Source organism: Lepus europaeus, chromosome 18, assembly GCF_033115175.1.
Source record: "Lepus europaeus isolate LE1 chromosome 18, mLepTim1.pri, whole genome shotgun sequence".
NCBI lineage: Eukaryota > Metazoa > Chordata > Mammalia > Lagomorpha > Leporidae > Lepus > Lepus europaeus.
This window is the reverse complement of record NC_084844.1, coordinates 14,590,842-14,612,804: the sequence shown is the minus strand read 5'-3', so window position 1 is coordinate 14,612,804 and position 21,963 is coordinate 14,590,842. Positions and strand designations below refer to the sequence as shown.

The 21,963-nt window shown below is 45.3% G+C and overlaps 1 protein-coding gene across 1 annotated transcript in view; it reads right to left on the bottom strand.

The window, feature by feature from the left end:
* Positions 1 to 21,963, bottom strand: part of ERN1 (endoplasmic reticulum to nucleus signaling 1) — a 94,725-nt gene that overhangs the window by 57,807 nt on the left and 14,955 nt on the right. Inside the window, exon 2 of the mRNA XM_062215423.1 lies at positions 1,116 to 1,236. Coding sequence (XP_062071407.1) covers positions 1,116 to 1,236 — 121 coding nt within the window. The remainder of the gene's footprint in view (positions 1 to 1,115; positions 1,237 to 21,963) is intronic.

Here is a 21,963-nt window from a genome sequence, read left to right as displayed (position 1 = left end):
TTTTATCAAAATAGGAACTGCTGAAATTTAAGGAACTCTGCTTCCATGTGTTTTAAGAAAACATGAAGGAGACACAGTACAGATGATGTTCTTGGAGCCCATGAAGCAATGCCCAAAGCCAGCTCTACAGTCTTCTTGTGGTACTTGCTCCAGAAGAGAGCTGGTCCTTAAGGTTCTGGCTGACCTAGGCAGGGCCCACATTGGTGAGGCAGGATGCCCGTGGTACCCCATTTGCTACCACCAACTGGTGGTAACCAGGTTTGCTACTGAACTGACAAGATGACCTTCTGACATACACCAATATTTTTCCAGGTAGAATACTGCCTCAGAACACTTTATTAAGAAAGGAAAAACACTTTGTGTGCTTATGAAAATAATGGGCCACAGAGTAAGAGATGGGAGAAAACATGGCAGCCAGATGCAAGCCTAAGGTCAAATGAGAATTACTACGGACCAGACATCTCTGGTGGAGATGACCCAAACCCTTGGGTTTGCATGGATTTATCTGGGAAGATTACACTGGAAATCAAATACACTTTTCCAGCTGTGGGGCTCGACTCTGCTAACTACCACCAGGAAGGTAAGATCATAAGATGGACGCGTGCAGTTCATGAGAAACAAGTTCAGTCATTTACTGCTCTTACTGTAATAACCCAATAAAGTGGTTGGCTTGGATGAATGCCAGATCTTACCACCCTCAATTATTTTAGCTTCTACAAGACAAAGAGTAATTTGAGGTGTCGACAAGATATCCTCTTATGATTATGATTACAAGATTCTAATCATCAGAATTTAGCAAATTTAATAATGTAGCATGCTTTCATAAAGACCCACCAACCAGAGCTATTAACACAACAGCCTACAGCCATTTAAACACGACATTCTGACCAAAGCAAAATCAAAAAAGAAAAAATAATGCCTCTTCAACTAACGCACTTAGTGGATAATCACAACAACTGTCGCTGTAAATACACCCGCCCAGAAGTCCTATTCCTCTCTGATTTCCTTCTCCTTGTAAATTTTATTAATGAACCATCCTTTTTCTCTTTACCTGGAATGTGCTTACTTGTAAACAGCTGATGCAAATGTCCATGTTATCCAACCACCCAACTTACCTTCCTTTAAAGTCCACTTGATTGAGCCTGTCCTCTTGCTGACAGCATGCAAACTTCCATCCAGGGTTGATACAAACAACAAGGTTTCAGGAAGTGTCACTGTGCTGGAACTTCCAAATATCTGCAATGGGAGGTGAGAAGAATCCTCACATCAACATGATTGCTCACCTTGGGTATGTACAATCACAGACCTCCATCCCCAAAGTTATCCTTTGAAAATCTCCCGCTTAGGAGACCCCAAATTCCCAAGCAGGCACGTGTGTAGACAGTGCTGAGTCAGGCCTAGAACACAGGTCGCCTTTCTCTCTCTAAACAGATCCTACCTGCAGACAGACAGGCTCATGATCTAATGTGGCAAACCAGGAATTCTGAAATAACCCACGGGCAGCCTCTGCTGAAACAGAGGGGCATGGTATGCTCAGCTTTCTGACTTCCTTCTCTTGGATCTATTTTACTCTCTAAAACCTGATCATCTTGTCTTTATGATAAAGAATGCTAACAACCCACACTTATGGAGACATTTTAAAAAGCAATGAATTATGGGAAAATATTTAAAGTAAAATAGGAAAACAAGCTTTCATTATATAAAAAACTTAAATAATAAACATCAAGATTACAATAAAGACATGATATAAAACAAAAGGAATGAATAGCATAACCCCCACCTGTTCCTCATTTTTAAAAAGATTTACTGGGGCTGGCGCTGTGGTGTAGAGGGTACAGCCACTGCCTGCGGTGCTGGCAGCCCCTGCAGTGCTGGGGCTGGCACTGGTTCAAGTCCCGGTTGCTCCACTTCCGATCCAGCTCACTGTTAATGTACATAGGAAAGCAGAGGAAGACAGCCCTAGTGCTTGGGCCTCTGTACCCACGTGGGAGACCCAGAAGAAGCTCCTGGCTTCAGCTGGGTTGGCCCAGCTGTGTGGCCATTTGGGGAGTGAACCAGCAGATGGATGACTTCTCTCTCTCACTCCCTCTCTCTCTGTAACTCTACCTTTCAAATACATAAAATTTGTATTTATTTATATATATATATTTATATTTATTTTATGCACTTATTTGTACATATTTATTTATTTTATGTATTTATATGTACATATTTATTTTATGTATTTGAAAGACAGGGTGTCTCACTCTCTCTCAGAGTGAGAGACAACAAGATTGAGAGAGAGAGAAACAGACTGATCTTCTATCCACTGATTCACTCCCCCAAATGGTAGCAACGACTCAGGCTGGGCCAGGCTAAAGTAGAACCTGCAACTCCAACCAGGTCTCCCACAAGGGCAGTAGGGACTCAAGCATTGGGCCATCTTCTGGTGCCTTTCCAGGCGCATTAGCAGGGAGCAGGATTGGAAGTGGAAGAGGCTCTGAAATGAGATGCCAGCATCACAAGCAATGGCTTACTCTGCCACAACACTGACTACCCTCACTCAGAAACAAAACACAGCTTAAATTAATATATACTTTTTTTCCCTCAATGAATTTTTAAATAAATTTTAAAGAAAATAGCCCAAGGGGCCAGCACTGTGGTGCAGCAAGTTAACGCCCTGGCCTGAAGTGCCGGCACCCTATATGGGCACTGGTTCAAGACCCGGCTGCTCCACTTCTGATCCAGCTCTCTGCTGTGGCCTGGGAAAGCAGTACAAGATGGTCCAAGTCCTTGGGCCCCTACATTCATGTGGGAGACCTGGAAGAAGCTCCTGGCTCCTGGCTTCAGATCAGTGTAGCTCCGGCTGTTGCGGCCATCTGGGGAGTGAACCAATGGGATGGAAGACCTCTCTCTCTGCCTCTCCTTCTCTCTGTGTAACTCTTTCAAATAAATAAATAAATCTTTAAAAAGAAAATAGCCCAAAGTCTGTGAAATTAGCTTTATCACCCTTTATTACTGGTACTAGAAATTATGTTAGTCTAATCTTCTCAGACAGCAATGAAATAGCTTATATCAGTACATTTTGATCCTATAATTCTACTTCCATATCCTAAAGAATCATAGATAAAAGATCCATGCACAATGATACTCACTACATCCATACAAAAAAAACCTGACAGAACCAAATTTCCAATAATATCTCATATTTGGGGCTGGCATTGTGGCTTAGCATGGGAAAAGCCGCCCCATGCAGTGCCTGCATCCCATATGGGCACCTTCAAGTCCCGGCTGCTCCACTTCCGATCCAGCTCTCTGCTATAACCTGGGAAAGCAGTGGAGGATGGCCCAAGTCCTTCAGCCCTGGCAGCCATGTGGGAGACCAGGAGAAGCACCTGGCTCCTGGCTCCAAATCAGCGCAACTCCAGCCATTGTGGCTAGTTGGGGAGTGAACCAGCAGATGGAAGACCTCTCTTTCTCTGCCTCTCCTTCCTTCTGTGTAACTGTTTCAAATAAATAAATACATCTTTTTAAAAAACTAAAATACACATATACTTAGAAAAACCTACAATGCAGAAAAATGCCTACACTGCATACTTTATCAAGTGAAAAATACAGAATCCTAACTTTGTTTACATTATGATTAATCACACTAGACAGACACTATCCTCTGGCTTTTCTAGGAACTGTGCCCTCCCTCATTTGTGGTTTCCGTGGGGACAGTGTGTGTGTGTGTGTGTGTGTGTACATACCTCTAGGTGACAACCGCTAAGGCTTCCCTTTTGAGGTAGGGGCCTATTTAGCAATGTCACCCTCATAATGAGATCTTCTCCTCCTTTGTCACACAATACTATGCTGAATATTAGCTGTCTTGAATAAAAACAAGGCAATGCAACTTGCTTTCACTGCAACAGCTTGAATTTTGGCACAAATGCTGTTTTTATACTATAACATTATGGCTGGCTTTTAGTGTTACACACAAAAGGATGGGGAGTTACTTGTGCGTAGGACTCTGACCCCAGAATGCCTGGTCACACTCAGTAAGACCTTCTCTGAGAAGGGAAGACCTCAGTGGCTCTCTCCAGGACAGCCCGAGGTAGCAGGACAAACTCTCTCTCGTCTCTGCTTTCATTTTCCAAGGTGGGGATCCACTGGCAGAGGGGGTGGAACTCCACTCATCCAGTGTCTTGGTGTGCCCAGCCTAGAGGCAGAGCAGCTCTCCCTTCTGCCGGGGGCCTGGCCACTCCACTAGAAAGGGAGAAGCAACAGCAAGCTGTACTGCTGCCGGCTGGGCTGTTCTCTGTGCAAAGCCCTAAGTCGGAGGAGGAAGAGCCTGCTTTTAATTCTACCTCTGGAACTAGGCATTTAGTGTCACAGTAGGCCCAGTCAGGAAAACAGAATCCTCAAGGTGGTGTCTGCTGCAACCACACATCCTCAGGTCACTGTCTGGGGAGTAGTTAGAGCTGTTATAGCCCATGGGTCCTGGGAGTGACGGTCCACATCTGGACCTGCTCCCACCTACAGGCCCTGGCCTGCAGCACAGTGAGACAGGGCCACCTCCCACAGAGGGGACCGGGTGGGCAGTGGCACATGCAGTGCGTCATGTTAGGTGGGGCAGTCTGGAAACAGAACAGTGGGAAGGACAGATGTGTGCAGACCTGAAGGCCAGGACAGGGAAATCCATACCGAGCCCCCTCTATTCACCAATCAAATAATTACCACAGGGATGACCATTTGGTACAACAGAGCTTGGGAGCCACACAAGAACTATGCCGAATTCTCTGGGTAGCTGAGATACTTCTGTGAAAATGAGTGTTTTCTGCCATGTGGAAAGAGCTGCAGAGGGGCCGGCACTGTGGCGCAGCAGGTTAACGTCCTGGCCTGAAGCACCGGCATTCCACATGGGCGCCGGTTCTAGTCCCAGCTGCTCCTCTTCCGATCCAGCTCTCTGCTATGGCCTGGGAAAGAAGTAGAGGATGACCCAAGTCCTTGGGCCCCTGCACCCGTGTGGGAGACCCAGAGGAAGCTTCTGGTTCCTGGCTTCGGATCAACGCAGCTCCAGCCGTTGCGGCCATCAGGGGAGTGAACCAGCAGATGGAAGACCTCTCTCTCTGTCTCTACCTCTCTCTGTGACTCTTTCAAATAAATAAAATAAATCTTAAAAAAAAAAAAAAAGAAAAGAAAAAAAACAACGGAGAAGGCAGCCTGAGCAGAAACATGGCTGAGAGACAGAGCGCCTGGCCACACCTCTCCTGAGGCCCAGCCACGTTCTTCCCTGCGGCTCAGACACCACCCTTGCAACACAGTCCCCTCTTCACTTAAGCCTGCCACTGCCCCTGAAACTGTCCACACCCCTACTACTCACACTCCCACACTCAACCCCGTATACCCAAACCTCTACAAAAAGAAAAGACGAACACTGCAAAATTATATCAATACTTTTCATTTTACTTCTCGAAATTTTCTGTAGAATGATTATGTAATCGGCAATGAATTTTTCGTAAAATGGAAAGGAGATGCTCAAGTGAGCAGGTAGAGGAGAAGCTGGAATTTAAAGGATCGCCCATGAATGCCAAGTTTCAGATGAAGCACTTTCAATCTGAGGATATTAGACAACTGGACCACCTGTGAGCATTAATATCCACCAAGCAAGGGAGAAAATTTTATCTTTTCAGGTTTATTTTTCAAGATGGCTTCCCTCCCTCCCTTCGTCAGAATGACAGAAAGAGGGGAAAGGAGTAGGGAGAGGGAGATCAATTTTCCATCTGCTAGTTCACTCCCCAGTGGTCACAATAGCCAGGTCTGAGCCAGTCTGAAGCCAGGAGCCAGGAAATCCATCCTGGTCTCCCACATGGGTGGCAGGGGCTCAAGTACTTGAGACATTTCTGCTGCCTTCTCGGGCACATTAGCAAGGAGCTGGATTGGAAGCAAAGCATTTAGGACTTGAACAAGCACTCCAATATGGGATGCCAGCATGGTAAGCCATGGCTTAACCCACTGCAGCACAACGCCAGCTCCAGGACAAAGACTTAAGGCACAGGGGTATCCCAATAAGATCATATGCATCCAAGAATACAAGAATTTGTGCTATTATTAAAGCCTGTGGTATAACTCTAATGAATGTCCCCCAAATCTATTTTATTACAATATTAACATTTAAATGAGTCAGTATTTACTAAAACATCAGTATTCCTTCACTACTAGTTCAGAAACAAAAGCCACCTGCTTTGTCTGAGCATCTTGGAAACCACAGGAAAAGCAACTATGAAACTAAGAAACCATGAAATCTATGAAACTACTCATGAAACTAAGAGTTTTCTAAAAATCTTGTAAAGGTTTAGTTAGACATAGGGGTGGGGAACCTTTTTCTGCCAGGGACCAAAGGGATGTTTATAATATCATTCTCACGCTAAACAAAATTATCAACTTAAAAATTAGCCTGCTCTGGGTTTGTCGAGTCCTGCCTGCAGTTGTCTTGGCAGGGCCAGCCACAGCAAATGATTTCTCAGCCTACCGGGCCCAGGGGCTGGATGTTCCCCACCCCTGGATTAGACAGAAGTTGAATTCTGCAACTGAGGGCCCTGAGGGCTAGTCACAGTGTCCAAGACGATGGCGCTGATCCTCTCATAACTGGTAAGCTTCCTTTTAAGGTTCTTGGCTGTTTGAAATCAGAATGCCTGAGGAGCTCCTCTGAACTGTGTTATTCTCTTGTAAGGCAAGTAAATATTACTAATTCTCTGGTCTTCGCTCCAGCATTTCTTAAAGCATGAGAAGGCTTGTCTTTCAAATATGGATGCTATAACCAACGTGAAGTGCATGCATATGCTTCTAGATGTTTTTTGTGATATGCGCGCAGTTGAGAACATCAAAACCATGCTGCTTCATGGTAACAAGCGTGCACATGGCCTGCGCTCACTCACTGCATTCCTCGGCGCTCACCTTTCCCTAAGAGACAGAGAAACAGGCCCTCCAGCCACACACGCTGGTTTCCAGTCTGAAAGCAGAAAGGCAATGTTGATTCTGCGCATCCGCTTCACGGTGACAATACAGAATCTGACTCATTGTTAAAACGACTGAAATACATACTCTTAGCTTTGATGGAGACTTCTAGGAAGTAATCTACAGAAACACTGTAGAGGGAGAGAATGGTAGTGCCGGGTAATCTAGTTTAGCCTAAAACTAAACATCTGTTATGGAAGTGGCCGGTTCCTGGGAACAGTCTTTGCCCACATAAACTCTCACAAGTGAGGTGACCAGAGATTCTCTTGGAAATGTTCAGCCTGAGGACCATGAAGCCTAGTAACTCAAAGCAGAGGATACAGGGGAAACAGCTGCTGATAAAACAGCATATTTCACTTAGTAAGATTCAGTGACAGAAAAGCCCTCACTTGGGGCCAGGTTATAGCATAGCAGGTAAAGCCACCACCTACAGTGCCAGCATCCCAAATGAGCACCAGTTACAGACCTGGCTGTTCCACTTTCAATCCAGCTCCCTGCTAATGTGCCTGGGAAAATAGCAGAAGATGGTCCAAGTACTTGGGCCCCTGCATTCACTTGGGAGACCCAGATGAAGCTCCTGGCTCCTGGCTTTGGCCTGACCCAGCCTCAGCCATTGCAACCACTTGGGGAGTAACAACAGATGGAAGATTCTCTCTTTCTCTCTCTCTAACTCTGCTTTTCAAATAAATACATCTTTAAAAAAAAAAAGCGCTCTTACCCCTTACCACAGCCCTGTTCAGCCAGGACTTCAACAAGAGTCTCCCTTCCATGAGGATGAATGTAAGGCCAGGGCTAGATCTTGATGTTCATTGTTCTGATTATAAAGCAGTGTTTTGGGGGCTGGCTTGAGTCCCAGATGTTCCACTTCTGATCCAGCTCCCTGCTAATGTGCCTGGGGAAAGTAACAGAAGATGGCCCATGTACTTGGGCCCCCTGCGCCCCTGTGGGAGACCCTGAGGAAGCTCCTGGCTCCTGGCTTTGGATCAGCCCAGCCCTGGTCATTGCAGCCATTTGGGGAGTGAACAAGCAGATGGAAGATCAATCAGTCTCTCTCTCTCTCTCTCTCTCTCTCTCTCTCTCTGTATTTCTGCGTTTCAAATAAATGAATAAATATTAAAAATAAAATAAAGCAGTGTTTCATAAAGTCCAATGGCCTCACCATTTCATAAAATATGCCACTCACTGCATTCACTACAAAGACATTCACCAACTGCCAATGCAGAAATGATTAAAAGTAAGTAAGTCACCAACAATTTAATTATTCTCAACATTCAGAACTCAGCTAATCATTAGTTGTTTTTGCATTAATTAACTTATATTTCAGGTAAAGAAAATAATCTTTTCTAAGACATCTTCTGAAACTATGGTTTAGGGAGTCTTAAGTGACGGGAATTACATTCACAAGGGGTGGGTAGGTGTTTAAACAGCACAAAACAAATGAAATTGCCTCCAACAAAAATCCATCTAAGTTTCTAAAAGCAGTTGGGAACTAGTCAGGCAAGGAGCAGCTCACCAGTGGCTGGAGACCAGGGCTTGGTTTCACAGGCCACATCTGCGGGTGAAGTTGTGCCTTCTTGCCACTTGCCCTCAGCCACCCACGTCAGGGCAGCAGGAGGCACTCAGTCCTCTGAGACAGAACCGACAGAAGCGGAGTGCTCCTCAGGGGGGCCAGAAATGTTTCGTTTTCCAAAGAAACGTCATTCGTAAACTTTAGACATTCATCTCAAGAACTGTTCGAATTAGCTGGACTAACTAATAAAAAAGGGTCAGGAGTGAGGGTACCAAAGCTAGCAGAGATGGCTCGTCTCTAAGCCCCTGGGAAACAGGGCCACGCCCACAAACACCTCACATCCAGGTTACCAAAGTGACCTGCTCTGGATGAGGGCCATGACCTCTGCTCTGTTTACAACACCAGTGCATCCCATTCCTGCAAAGGTGCACACACACTCAGGAAGACCTACCACTGTGACCAACACTACATTTCAGGTGACATGGAAACCAATCAAGTCCAACCCAACAGTCTATCTCTGAAAGTTAAATTCAAATGACAATGCTGTAATGTTTTTTTTATTAGGATAAGTAAAAAGTTAAAATAAAAATCTTTTCTAAGAATCTTCTCCCCTTCCTTTCTCTACCCCTAACAGAATACAGTATTTAATAATATTAAGGGGCCGGCACTGTGGCACAGCGGGTAAAGCCATCGCCTGCAGTGCCGGCATCCCATATAGGCGCTGGTTCAGGTCCTGGCTGCTCCACTTCCGATCCAGCTCTCTGCTATGGCCCGGGAAAGCAGTAGAATATGGTCCGGTCCTTGGGCCCCTGCACCCACGTGGGAAGACCCAGAAGAAGCTGCTGGCTCCTGGCTTCAGATCAGTGCAGCTCCAGCTGTTGCAGCCAATTGGGGAATGAAGCAGCGGATGGAAGACCTCTCTCTCTCTCTCTCTCTTTATCTCTCTCTCTCTCTCTCTGTGTGTCTCTCCTTCTCTATGTAACTCTGACTTTCAAATAAATAAATAGATCTTAAAAAATAATAATATTAAAACACGATAATCTGGTTAACAATTTTCTTTTAGGAATATCACACTGACTTCTAGGATTTGTTCAGAGGCTGGTTTGGTTTTTTTTCTGTGTGCATTTTTTAATTAAACTATTCTTTTTTTAAAAAAAAAAGATTTTATTTATTTACAAGATAGTGTTACAGATAAAGAGAGAGCAAGAGAGAGAAAAAGGTCTTCCATCCACTGGTTCACTCCCCACATGGCTGCAACAGCCAGAGCTGGGCTGATCTGAAGCCAGGATCCAGCAGCTTCTTCTGGGTCTCCCACGTGGGTGCAGGGGCCAAGCTCTTGGACATCTTCTACTGCTTTCCCAGGCCATAGCAGAGAGCTGGGCCCCTACACTCCCGTGGAAACACTGGAGGAAGCTCCTGGCTCCAGGCTTCAGATCGACCCAGCTCCGACCATTGTGGCTATTTGGGGAATGAACCAGTAGATGGAAGATCTCTCTCTGCTTCTGCCTCAGCTTCTGCCTCTCTGTAACTCTGCCTTTCAAATAAATAAATAAATCTTTAAAAAAAAAAGAAGAAGAAGAAGAAGAAGACGAAGACGAAGACGAAGACGAAGAAGATCTGTCTCTGTAGAGCAGCCAGGACTAGAACCAGTGCCCATATGGGATGCCAGCGCTATAGGCAAAGGCTTAGCCAACTACGCTACAGCACTGGCCCCTCTATGTGTACTTTTGTTTTGTTACTATGTTCATTGGATGACTTTTACATTGCATAATTTTAACTTTATTTGGGATTAAGAAAACACTCCTTTCAAACCAAAAATACTTGTAAAATGCTATCAATGTCACTGCCATGTGTGTTACCAACAGAACATCATTATGAACTACACCAGTGTGCTCCTAGATTCCTGCAAACAGCAAACTGCTGTCACCAACCAGGCTGTCAGCTCCACCTCCAATCCAGCTTCCTATTAATGTTCCTGGGAAGGCAGCAGAGATGGCCCAAAATCTTGAGGCCCTGTTACTCATATGGAAAACCAGGATGGAGTTCTTGGCTCCTGGCTTCAACTTGGCCAGACCTAGTTGTTGCTGCCATTTGGGGAGTGAATCAGCAGATGTCACTCTGCTATTCAAATAAATAAATAAATAAATCTTTAAAAACAACAACAGGGGCTGGCACCGTGGCGCAGTAGGTTAATGCAGCGCCAGCATCCCATATGAATGCCAGTTCTAGTCCCAGCTGCTCCTCTTCCAGTCCAGCTTTCTGCTGCGGCCCGGGAAGGCAGCAGAGGTTGGTCCAAGTGCTTGGGCCCCTGCACCCACATGGGAGACCAGGAAGAAGCTCCTGGCTCCTGGTTTTGGATAGGCGTAGCTCTGGCCTTGCGGCCATTTGGGGAGTGAACCAACGGAAGGAAGACCTTTCTCTCTCTCTCTGTCTCTCCCTCTCACTGTCTGTAACTTTACCTCTCAAATAAATAAATAAAATAAAATAAAAAATATGGTCTGGAAACAAATTAAAAAACAACAACAACAAAAATAAAAACCACCAAGCTGTCTTTTGCAGCGCAGGGGCTCCTTGCCACGGCTTGAACCCACTGGAAGGCTGGCCAGAGATGAAGTGAAGGCTTCCTGACTTAAGGGTTGATTTTGGTGGGCCAATGAATATCAACTGCATTTACAGGTAAGACCTGAAGCAGGTATTCAAGTGAGGCAAGGCCACATAAGAAAGATTTCCAAGGTACTTTTTTTTTATTGTTTTACTTTCTCTTTAGGACATATGGAATCTTGAGAATCATTAAAGTTGTATATTGATAAATGCAGAACAACAGATTTCAAGTGGATTAAAAAGTTCTAAGGAACCAGAGAGCATAGTGATTCACCTTAGCCATAATGTCTGGAGGTGGGAAGGGCATCCTCTGCAGAGAATGTGCCTATGCCACAGGATCTAAAGGGGAGGAGGCAAGCTAAGCTACACATGCATTTGTGTAGATAAAAAAGTAAAGGTTATGGGGCAGGTGTTGGAGCCCAGCAGTTAAGCCACTGCTTAAGGTGCCTACTTCCGACATCAGAGTTACTGGGATCAAATCCTATCTCTGCTTCCAACCCAGCTTCCTGCTAATGTACACAATGAGAGGCAACAGATGATGACCCAAGTGCTTGGGACCCTGCCACCCACACTAGAGATATGCAAAGAGTTCCTGATTCCTGGCTTTGGCCTGGCCCAGACCCAGCTGCTGTGGGCATTTGGGGAGTGAACCAGCAAATGAAAGAACTTTCTCTCTCTCTCTCTTGCTGTCTCTGCCTCTCATATAAAAATAAACAAACTTTTAAAAGAAAAGGTTAGGGGGCTGGCGCTGTGGCATAGCAGCTAAAGCCACCGCCAGCAGCACCAGCATTCCATATGGGTGCTGGTTTGAGACCTGGCTGCTCCACTTCTGATCCAGTTCTTGGGCCCCTGCACCCCGTGGAAACCCTGGATGAAGCTCCTGGTTCCAGGATTCGGATCAGCCCAGCTCTGGCTGTTGTGGCCATTTGGGGAATGAACTAGTGGATGGAAGCCCCCTCTCTCTCTCTGCCTTTGCCTCTCTGTAACTCTACCTTTCCAAGAAATAAATAAATCGTTAAAAAAAAAATCTGTCTCTGTAACTCTTTCAAATAAATAAATCTTAATAAAAATTTCATGGAAATGTATTAAAAGATGACTTGGCACAAAAATATTTTAAAAAAATAAAGGTTAGTAAGAAGTACTACAAACAAACTGGATTTTTCTGTTTCCTATAAATGGCTGAAAGACACAGGAGAGATCAGCTGATCTTAGGAGACATCAGAAAGATGTTTGCTGGTATGTCTCAACACGGCATCAGTCCTACAGGGTTTCTCATCAAAAGAAAAAAAAAAAATCAACCAGTACAATAATGTCAATCCAGCAGGAAGAAGTTCCTCAAACATAATATTCTATAGGGCTGGCACTATGTGGGCTAAGTTTCCACCTGCAGCGCTGGCATCCCATATGGGCACCCAGTTCAAGTCCTGGCTGCTCCTCTTCCGATCCAGTTCTCTTCTTATGGCCTGGAAGGGCAGTAGATGATGGTCCAAGTGCTTGGACCCCTGCACCCATGTGAGACCCAGAGGAGGTTCTTGGCTCCTGGCTTTGGACTGGCCCAGCTCTGACCGTTGCAGCCATTTAGGGAATGAACCAGCAGAGGGAAGATCTTTCTGTCTGTCTCTCCTTTTCTCTGTCTGTAACTCTACCTCTCAAATGAATAAATAAAATTTAAAAAGACTATGTGATTTAAAATATTTAAAAAACTAATATTCTTTAATAGAGACCCTTGGCAGGCATTAAATTATATATATATATATTTTTTTTAAAGATGTATTTATTTATTTGAAAGTCAGAGTTACACAGAGAGAGAAGGAGAGGCAGAGAGAGAGAGAGAGAGTGCGCGAGCGAGCGCACGTGCGAGATCTGGTCTTCCATCCGCTGGTTCACTCCCCAATTGGCCACAATGGCCGGAGCTGCACCAATCCGAAGCCAGGAGCCAGGAACTTCTTCCAGGTCTCCCACGCAGGTGCAGGGGCCCAAGCACTTGGGCCATCTTCCACTGCTTTCCCATGCCATAGCAGAGAGCCAGATCAGAAGTGGAGCAGCCGGCACTCAAATTGGTGCCATATGGGATGCTGGCACTGCAGGCCAGGGCTTTAACCTGCTACGCCACAGTGCTGGCCCCTATATTTTTTTAAAGATTTATTTATTTGAAAGTCAGAGTTACGGAAAGAGGAAGAAAGGGAGAGACACACAGAGAGAGAGATCTTCCTTCCAATGGCTCACTCCCCAGATGGCCGAAAAGGCCAAGGCTGGGCCAGGAGAAAGCAGAAGCCAAGAGCTTCCTCTGGGTCTCCCATGGGTGCAGGGGCCCAAGCACTTGGGTGCAGGAGTCCAAGAGCTTGGGCCATTTTCTGCTGTTTTCCTAGGTATATCAGCATGGAGCTGGATTGGAAATGGAGCAGCTGGGATTCAAACCGGCGCCCATATAGGATGCAGGCATCACAGGTGGCTGCTTTATCCACTATACCACAATGCTGGCCTTATTAAATTATGTTCTTTTTAAAATGTCATCTGTAGTCAGCTTATGAAGAGCCCTGGCAGCTATGCCAGTCAAGAGGTGGATCACCGGAAGTGGAACTGCCCTGGAGTCGAAGGACGCCCAGGTCGAAGCCACAGATCTTGCTAGCTCTTAAGCTGAAAAGCCCTTCACTCGGCCCAGCTTCCAAAGTGACCACTGCTGTTGAGGGGACAGCCAAGTATGGTCAGTAACATTGCAGGCAGAACTATAAATTTTCTGTTAGAGATGTCACCTGTCTTTTTTTTTTTTTGACCGGCAGAGTGCACAGTAAGAGAGAGAGACAAAGAGAAAGGTCTTCCTTTGCCGTTGGTTCATCCTCCGGCGGGCTGCGCTGAACCAAAGGCAGGAGCCAAGTGCTTATCCTGGTCTCCCACCGGGTGCAAGGCCCAAGCACTTGGGCCATCCTCCACTGCACTCCCGAGCCTCAGCAGAGAGCTTGCCTGAAAGAGGGGCAACCAGGACAGAATCCGGCGCCCGGACCGGGACTAAGAACCTGGTGTGCAGGCGCTGCAGGCGGAGGATTAGCCTAGTGAGCCGTGGCGCCAGCCAGAGATGTCACCTGTCTTTACCTGGCCAGCTCTCCTGCCAGGCCAGCTAGGTAATGGATGTCAACAGAGTGCCTTCCCCAAAGAGAGTCACACCTTCCTTAAAATGTACCACATGTGAAGAGATAAGTCTGGCTCTCATAACTGACAAGGCCTTAAAGCCCACCTGATTATTATCGGGCCCTTCTGTCAGTTTCTATTTGCCTCTCAGAGAACTTAGTCGTGGTTTAGACAGCAGCTCTCATAGGTTCTCCAATAATGACTCTGTCTTTTGTTCTAGACCCTGTCTACCCATCTGGGGCCTCATTCCTTTGTAATCATAGCCCCCACCCTAACAGCAATGGCTCTACTCCCGACCCGTGTGTATTGATGGTCCTCTCCCCTACTTAACGTTGTAAGATTGTTCAGAATTTCTCTACAGACAAACCCCTCTACCCACAAAAGATGAGTGACCTTTCTCCCAGTCTTGGTTGAGATCAACTTTAAACCACATCCATCAAACAATCTTCACAAGGGTCCAGAGACACCCCCCACCCCGCCCCTCATTTCCTCTCCTCTATGAAATCCTCTCATTACCTGGTTAATGTCATTCTTAGGACCATTGGTTGCTATTCTCACCCTATCTTTTATACTACCGTGTCTGTTTAAGTGTTTACAGGAGGTGATAACGGAACGAACCAAGGCCTTCACCAACCAGGCAATCAACTAAACACTGCTACAGGAATATACTCTGCTCCCCACCCAGGAGACAGCGGCTTGGGACGTCACCTCATGCCAGCAGAGAGTACCTCGTCGCCCCATGTCAACAGGAAGTAGCTCTAAAGAAAGATCATCATCCCTCTACCCCTCCTGGACTTTTGGGACTAATGAAATCCCATACAATGCCTGCTTTATCAAAACAAAAGGGGGGAATGTTAGTAAAATGGCACAGTCTTATCTATGGTGCTATCTACACCCTGACACCATCCTAGGCTCTAGCTCCCATTGCCATTGCTGGAAGCCAGGTGACCACATGGCCCAACCACCAGTGTCAGCTACACACACCCCCACCCCTAATGGGATTCACTGCTCCTACCTCCCTGCCCGCCCCTGGCAAAGTTTTAAGAGGACCTGTTCCTGAACATGTGGCTCTCTTTCTCTCCATCTCTCTGTCTCTATCGATCTCTCTCTCTCTTGATCTCTCTCTTATGCTATCTTTCTTCCTCTTTTACTTCTTCGACCCTACCCTCCTGTTTGTCAGGTTTCCCCTAATAAAATATACCCCTTAAAAAAAAAAAGTCATCTGTGTCTACAAGTCATCTCTTTGTAATCATATTATGTACTCTCGCACATATGTACATTATGTATTTGAAAGGCAGAGTTACAGAGAGGCAAAGGAAGAGAGAAAGGTCTTCCATCTGCTCGTTCACTCCCCAGGTGGCCACAACAACCAGAACTACGCCAATCCGAAGCCAGAGCCAGGAGCTTCTTCCAGGTCTCCCACCCAGGTGCAGGAGCCCAAGGACTTGGGCCATCTTTCACTGCTTTCCCAGGCCATAATAGAAAGCTGGATCAGAAGAAGAGCAGTTTGGACTTGAACCGGTGCCCATATGGGATGCTGGCACTGTAGACGGTGGCTTTACCTGCTATACCACAGCGCCAGCCCCAAAACTGTTATTCTAATGGCATCTGATCACATGGTAGGAATCTGTGCCCAATGAGGACAGAGAACCTCAAAGACTCACCAAACCAACATAATACTAAAACCAGTGCACATAAGCATAGGCCCATTATACAAAGTCTCTCAGGGGTAAAGCAAGCCCAGACAAATAAAGCCTTGAAGTATCTAATTCCTCCTCCTCTTCTTTTTTGAAAGGCAGAGGAGAGATAGAGTGAGGCCTTTCATCCCCTTGGTTCATTCCATGGTAACAGCCACGGGCTAGGCCAGGCTGAAGCCAAGAGCCCAGACATCAGAGTCTTCTACGTGGGGTGGGGTCAAAGACCCAAGTCCTTGAGAAATCACTGGCTACCTTCCAGGGTACATTAGTAGGAAGTTGGATGAGGCGAAACTGGAACTCAAATTCAAGCACTCAGATACGGGATGTAGCTGTTCCAGGCAGTGTCTAACTGCTGCACCAAACGCCTGTTCCCATTTGAAGGTATCTTAAGGAAAGACCTGATTAGACAGATACCAAACAATAAAGATTTTTATTCTATTCAAACCCTGCTCTCTAAACCCCATCTCATCTGTACACACAATCACACATCAAAATACTCATTTCCAAATGCGCAGGCCTGTAAACAGTCATTGCTTTTAGTCTTTGGTCTACTGAATTAGAATAAAGAATAGAATTAAAACACTGGCAACAGGAAGGGGCTTTTCTTGCTTAACTGGGTCTATGTTTTAAGGATTTCAGTCTACTTCTAAATCATTCCAAATTCTGTTCTACCTTGTTTACCTGTGTGTAGGTCAGCAATAATCCATCAACCATACAGTTCCTTCCCACCAGTCTACTGGCTGTTGTTTCCTGATATTAAGTCAATAAAAGTAACCATGACATTTGCTTTGGATGGGAGTCAAGTATCTTTTTGGGATACAGTAAAGGGCAAGGCCTAACTGAACAGTACCATGTGGTTTCTAAACTAAGCAGCTGAGAGAGTTAAACTAGTATTTGTGGCAATTCTGGGGTATGGTGTAATTAACCACCAACCAAGACAGTTACAATTCTTCAGTTTAGGCTACTCTTCTTTTATGGATCTGATAAAAGGTACTTCCTAAATCTACTTTATTCTTGAGTGAAAAGTTTATGTTATTTTCACACTAAGTGGAATCTAATTCCCCCCAAACTGGTTCTGGGGCCCCAGGCTAAGTGTCTAAATTCGGTCTACTGCAGTTCTGTTTGTCTTCATGATCCTCTGCCACCACAGGAGGCAGAAATACATCTGGGCATGAAAGCTGCTACGTGAAACCCTTTACCATGCCCCAGTGAAGAAAAAAGCCCTTGTCTGTGGGGTGGTATCAAGTCCCTAAGCTCCCTGAGGATGCTCGGGGAGCTGGGCCAAGTCCCACGTTCCATAGAAACGAAAACTAAAAACCAAGGTTACACAATCATGTAGTAGCTGAGTTTTATTTATTTAATGACTTATTTTATTTTGTTTGAAAGGCAGAGTTGCCAAGAGAGAGGAAGACCCAGAAAGAGAGAAAGAGATCTTCCATCTGCTGGTTCACTCCCCAAATGGATATAATGGCCTGAGCTGGGCCAGGCTGAAGCCAGAAGGCTGAACTCCTTCCAGGTCTCCCACATGGGTGGCAGGGGTCCAAGTACTCTGGCCATCTTGCGCTGCCTTCATAGGCCTATTAGCAGGGAGCTGGATTAGAATCGAAACAGCTGGAACTCGAACCACATGGTATGCCAGCGTCACAGGCAGTGGCATAACCCACTGCACCACAAAGCCAGCTAGTAGTTGAGTTTTAGAATGTAGGTATTGCCACTGTATGTTGTTATCTTCACTGAAGCAAAATAACCACTTAGAGCTAGTCATAACTGAGAAACCTACCAGGCTCACTTACGAACATCTTGAAGAAAGGTCCGACTTAGACTGTAAATGCATAAGGACACTGGCAGAATTACGAAAACCCTAATTTCATTCATTTGAAATTGTACATTAACACAGGCATGGTTAAACCTATTATCAGTAAGTCCTTATGTGGAATTCCTAAGGGGGGAAAAGACTCAGTAAGATACCAAATGCTTTAATCCTGATAATAGCAATTAATCTGAAGCAGTCCACTTTTCTCTTTACACTTGTTTAGAGTTTCTCTGAGAAACAGAGGAGGTGTAGAAAGAGTGGAAAGGGAAGTGGGTGGGGTGGCGAGGCACAGTGGGTTAAGTCACTGCTGAGACCCTGCATCCATATCAAAACACCGGTTGCTCTGCTTCCGATCTAGCTCCCTGCTAATGTGCTTGAAAAGGCAGTGCAAGGTGGCCTAAGTACTTAGGCCCTTGCCACCCACACAGCAGACCCAGATGGAGTTCCTGGTTCCTGGCTTCAGCCCAGCTCCAGCCATTGCAGCCATGTGGCAAGTGAACCAGCAGATGGAAGATCTGTCTTTTCCTCTCTCTGTATGTGTCACTCTGTCTTTCAAATAAATAAAATAATCAGAAATGATATAATACAAAGTTAAAAAAAAAAAGCAAAGGGATCAAGTAGAAAGTGGATAAATGCGCCAGTTAAATTAAAATTATCTACAAACAACTGTATTTATGACATAATTGCCACCTACACTTGCCAAATGTTGCCAAGCTTTATGATAAAAGTTAAACACCATGAAACACACATGTCTGGTTGGGAAGTCAGACTGACTTCCTAGCCTAGCCAGAACCCCTGTGGTTTAAAGTACATTGGAAGATAACCTACTTCCCCAGTGGCCCAGTCCACCCCTCCTCCTCTCCAATTAGTTGGGTAGTAAGTTAAGGCCATGTGGCTCCACATAACACAGATCAAACAGGAGATACTGTTTGCAGCTTCTGGGATATGTAATTTTCAAGATGAAAAGGGCCAAAAAGATCACTTTCCCCAACCCTCTCATTTCACAGGAGAGAAAAGCAAGGCCCAGAGAGGTGAAGTGACTTGCCCAAAGCATCACAAATAGTTAACCATAGACACAGGGCTGGAACAAAGGTCTCCACCTCCCAGTCTGGTTCTTTGCCCAGGACACCACACTATAATTTCACTGCTTTAAATCACGGTTCTCTGAGAGTCATAAGCTTAAATAATTTTAGGCCTGACACTCCCCTTTGAGTCCCTCTGCAGGTAGATGAAGATCAGCACGCTGTTCTGATTTGAGGGTTGGCTCTTCTGGATGAGATCCAAATGTAATTTGCAGAGTACCTACAGATACCCAATATACCAAATGGCCTTGTAAATTACATAAAATGGAGTCTTTTAAAAATGTTTTGGGGGCAAGTATTTGGTGCAATGGTTAAAATGCCACTTGAGGGGCCTGCGCAGTGGCGTAGCAGGTAGAGCCGCTACCTCAGTGCTAGCATCCCGTATGGGTGCTGGTTCTAGTCCCAGCTGCTCCACTTCTGATCCAACTCTGCTATGGGCCAAGTCCTTGGGTCCCTGCACCCCTGTAGGAGACCTGGAAGAAGCTCCTGGCTCCTGGATTTGGATTGGCGCAGCTCCGGCCGTTGTGGCCATCTAGGGAGTGAATCGGCAGATGGAAGACCTCTCTCTGCCTCTGCTTCTCTGTAACTCTGCCTTTCAAATAAATAAACAAATCTTTAAAATAAAATAAAATGCCACTTGAAACTCCTGCATCCCACATCAGAGTGTTTGGTTTGAGTTCCAGTTCTACTTTTTTTTTTTTAAAGATTGATTTATTTATTTGACAGAGCTACAGGAGACAGAGAGGGAAGGAGGGAGGGAGGGAGGGAGGGAGGGAGAGGGGGAGGGAGATCTTCCATCTGTTGGTTCATTCCCCAGATGGCCAGGACTGAGCCAGACTGAAGCTAGGAGCCAGGAGCTTCACCCGGGTCTCCCACATGGGTGGCAGGGGCCCAAACACTTAGGCCATCTTCCAATGTTTTCCAAGGCCATTAGCAGGGGACTGGATCAGAAGTGGAGCAGCTGGGACTCAAACTGGCATCCATATGGGATGCTGGCATTGCAGGTAGCAGCTTTGCCCACTATGCCACAATGCCAGGCCCCATTTCCACTTCTGATTTCAGCTTCCTATTAATGTGAATCCTGGAAGGCAGCAGGTGACAGCTAAAAGTACTTGGGTTCCTATCACTCATGTAGGAAACTTTGACTGAGTTCCTAGCTCCTAGCTGAAGCTTGGTCCAGCTCTGGCTGTTGCAGGCATTTGGGAAGTAAACCAGTGACTGGAAGATCTGTCTTCCATATAAATTTAAAAAAAAAAAAAAGGTTAAAAAAATTAAAATATTCTGGATGAAAATTTCTGAGATCCCACTATAGATCTAAGTGGAGGGAATAACACCTCAAAGTTCAAGGTCACAATTTTAACCACCATAAAAAAAAAAAAAAAAAAAAAAAAAAAAAAAAAAAAAACAACAACTTACAATATACATTCATCCAACCCAGTTCTCTCTTTTTTTAATTTTTAGTCTATTTTTTAATTGGCATACAAAAGGTGTACACACTGATGGTATACAACATGATGCTTTGATAGACGGAAGCACCATGGAGTGGCTAAAACAAACAAATCATGATTTAACAAACATTTTTTGTGTGGTGAGAACATTTAAAATCGCTTAGCAAGTCTCAAGTATACATTTTTATTAACTATAGTCAACTGTTGTACAATAAATGTCCTAAACAGACCAGTTCTAATGGTTTAAAAGATGCTCTGTGGTAAAGATGATGATGATGATGATGAAGCCAGTGCCAAGAAAGCACACATTACTGATTAGCATGGAAAAACACCTTTGGACGGCAAGGACCATTTTAACAACCATCCATCAACAGGCCTCACACAGTAAACTACGATTGCTTTATTTCGTAGGAATAAGATGCTCACAAAAAAAGGAGGCTTAGTTATCAACTTCTTCAGGTGGAAAAGAGTTCCGTAACTTCAGCAAGGGTTTCTGTTTTTAGGCTCAACTGAGAAGTGATATTTACTCAATTCTCACACATTTGGAAAGAGATAGGAAAGCATGAGAAACTGCTTAGAAGACTGCTGGCAAAACTACCTCGACAGAGCCGCAACTCACAAACCGAGACTGAGAAGTGGGGAGAAAGCACGAGGAACTGGTCCAGATCAAAGAACGCTGCTTTCTCCAGCTTATCAAGGGACTGCAGGAAACAGAGCAGGAAAGAATTACCAACAAGGAGATAGCAAACGTTTGGGCTCAAGGAAGAAGCCATCAGAAAACATAACTCCCTCCTGAAAAAGGAAAATCGGCTGTCCAGGGTAGGCACAGCTCAGGGGGCATTTTTACAGGACTTAGTCTACAACAGGCTCAATTTTCCCAAGAATCTTCCTTGCTGAAGGCACCGTCCTGGTCAGCTTCTGTACTCTGCAGGCTATCCAGGCTTACTGCCAACTTTTTGGGGTCCAAAAAGTGAATTATGTGGGTATCTGGATTGGAGGGGAAGGGGGCTAAGCTCCCAAATCTGTTTTTTCTTTTGAAAACTAAAGAACAGGAATATCTCTCTACATAGTAAGAAAGCAAAATAAATGTTAAGAATTTCAAAAGCAAGAGTTATATAAATATCAACAAAGATCATTTAATAAAAGAAACTAGTGACAGCCAAAGATATCATCGAAAGTAAATAAAACTCAAAAACCTGATTATCTACTCTGTCTCAAATCTCAATTGTTCCCTATCTGTTACTCCCCTGGGCAGACAGAACAGACTCAGTGCTGGGGGTGGTGCTGTGGCTTGGTGGGTTAAGCTGCCCCCTGCAGTGCCAGCATCCCATATGGGTGCCAGTGAAGAGCCCTGGCTGCTCCACTTCTGATCCGGCTTCCTGCTGATGTGGCTAGGAAAGCAGCAGAGGATGGCCCAAGTCCTTGGATCCCTGCATCCACTTAGGAGACCCAGATGAAGCTCCTAGCTCCTGGCTTCAGCCTGGCCCAGTCCTGGCTATTGTGACCATTCAAGGAGTGAACTAATAGATGGGATATCTCTTGTTACATCTCCCTCTCTCTGTGTGTCACTATGCCTTTCAAGTAAATTAAAAAAAAATCTTGAGGTTGGCATTGTGGCATACTAGATTAAGATACCACCTGCAAGACTGGCATCCCATGTGGGCACTGGTTCAAGTCCTCGCTGCTCCACTTCCAATCCAGCTCTCTG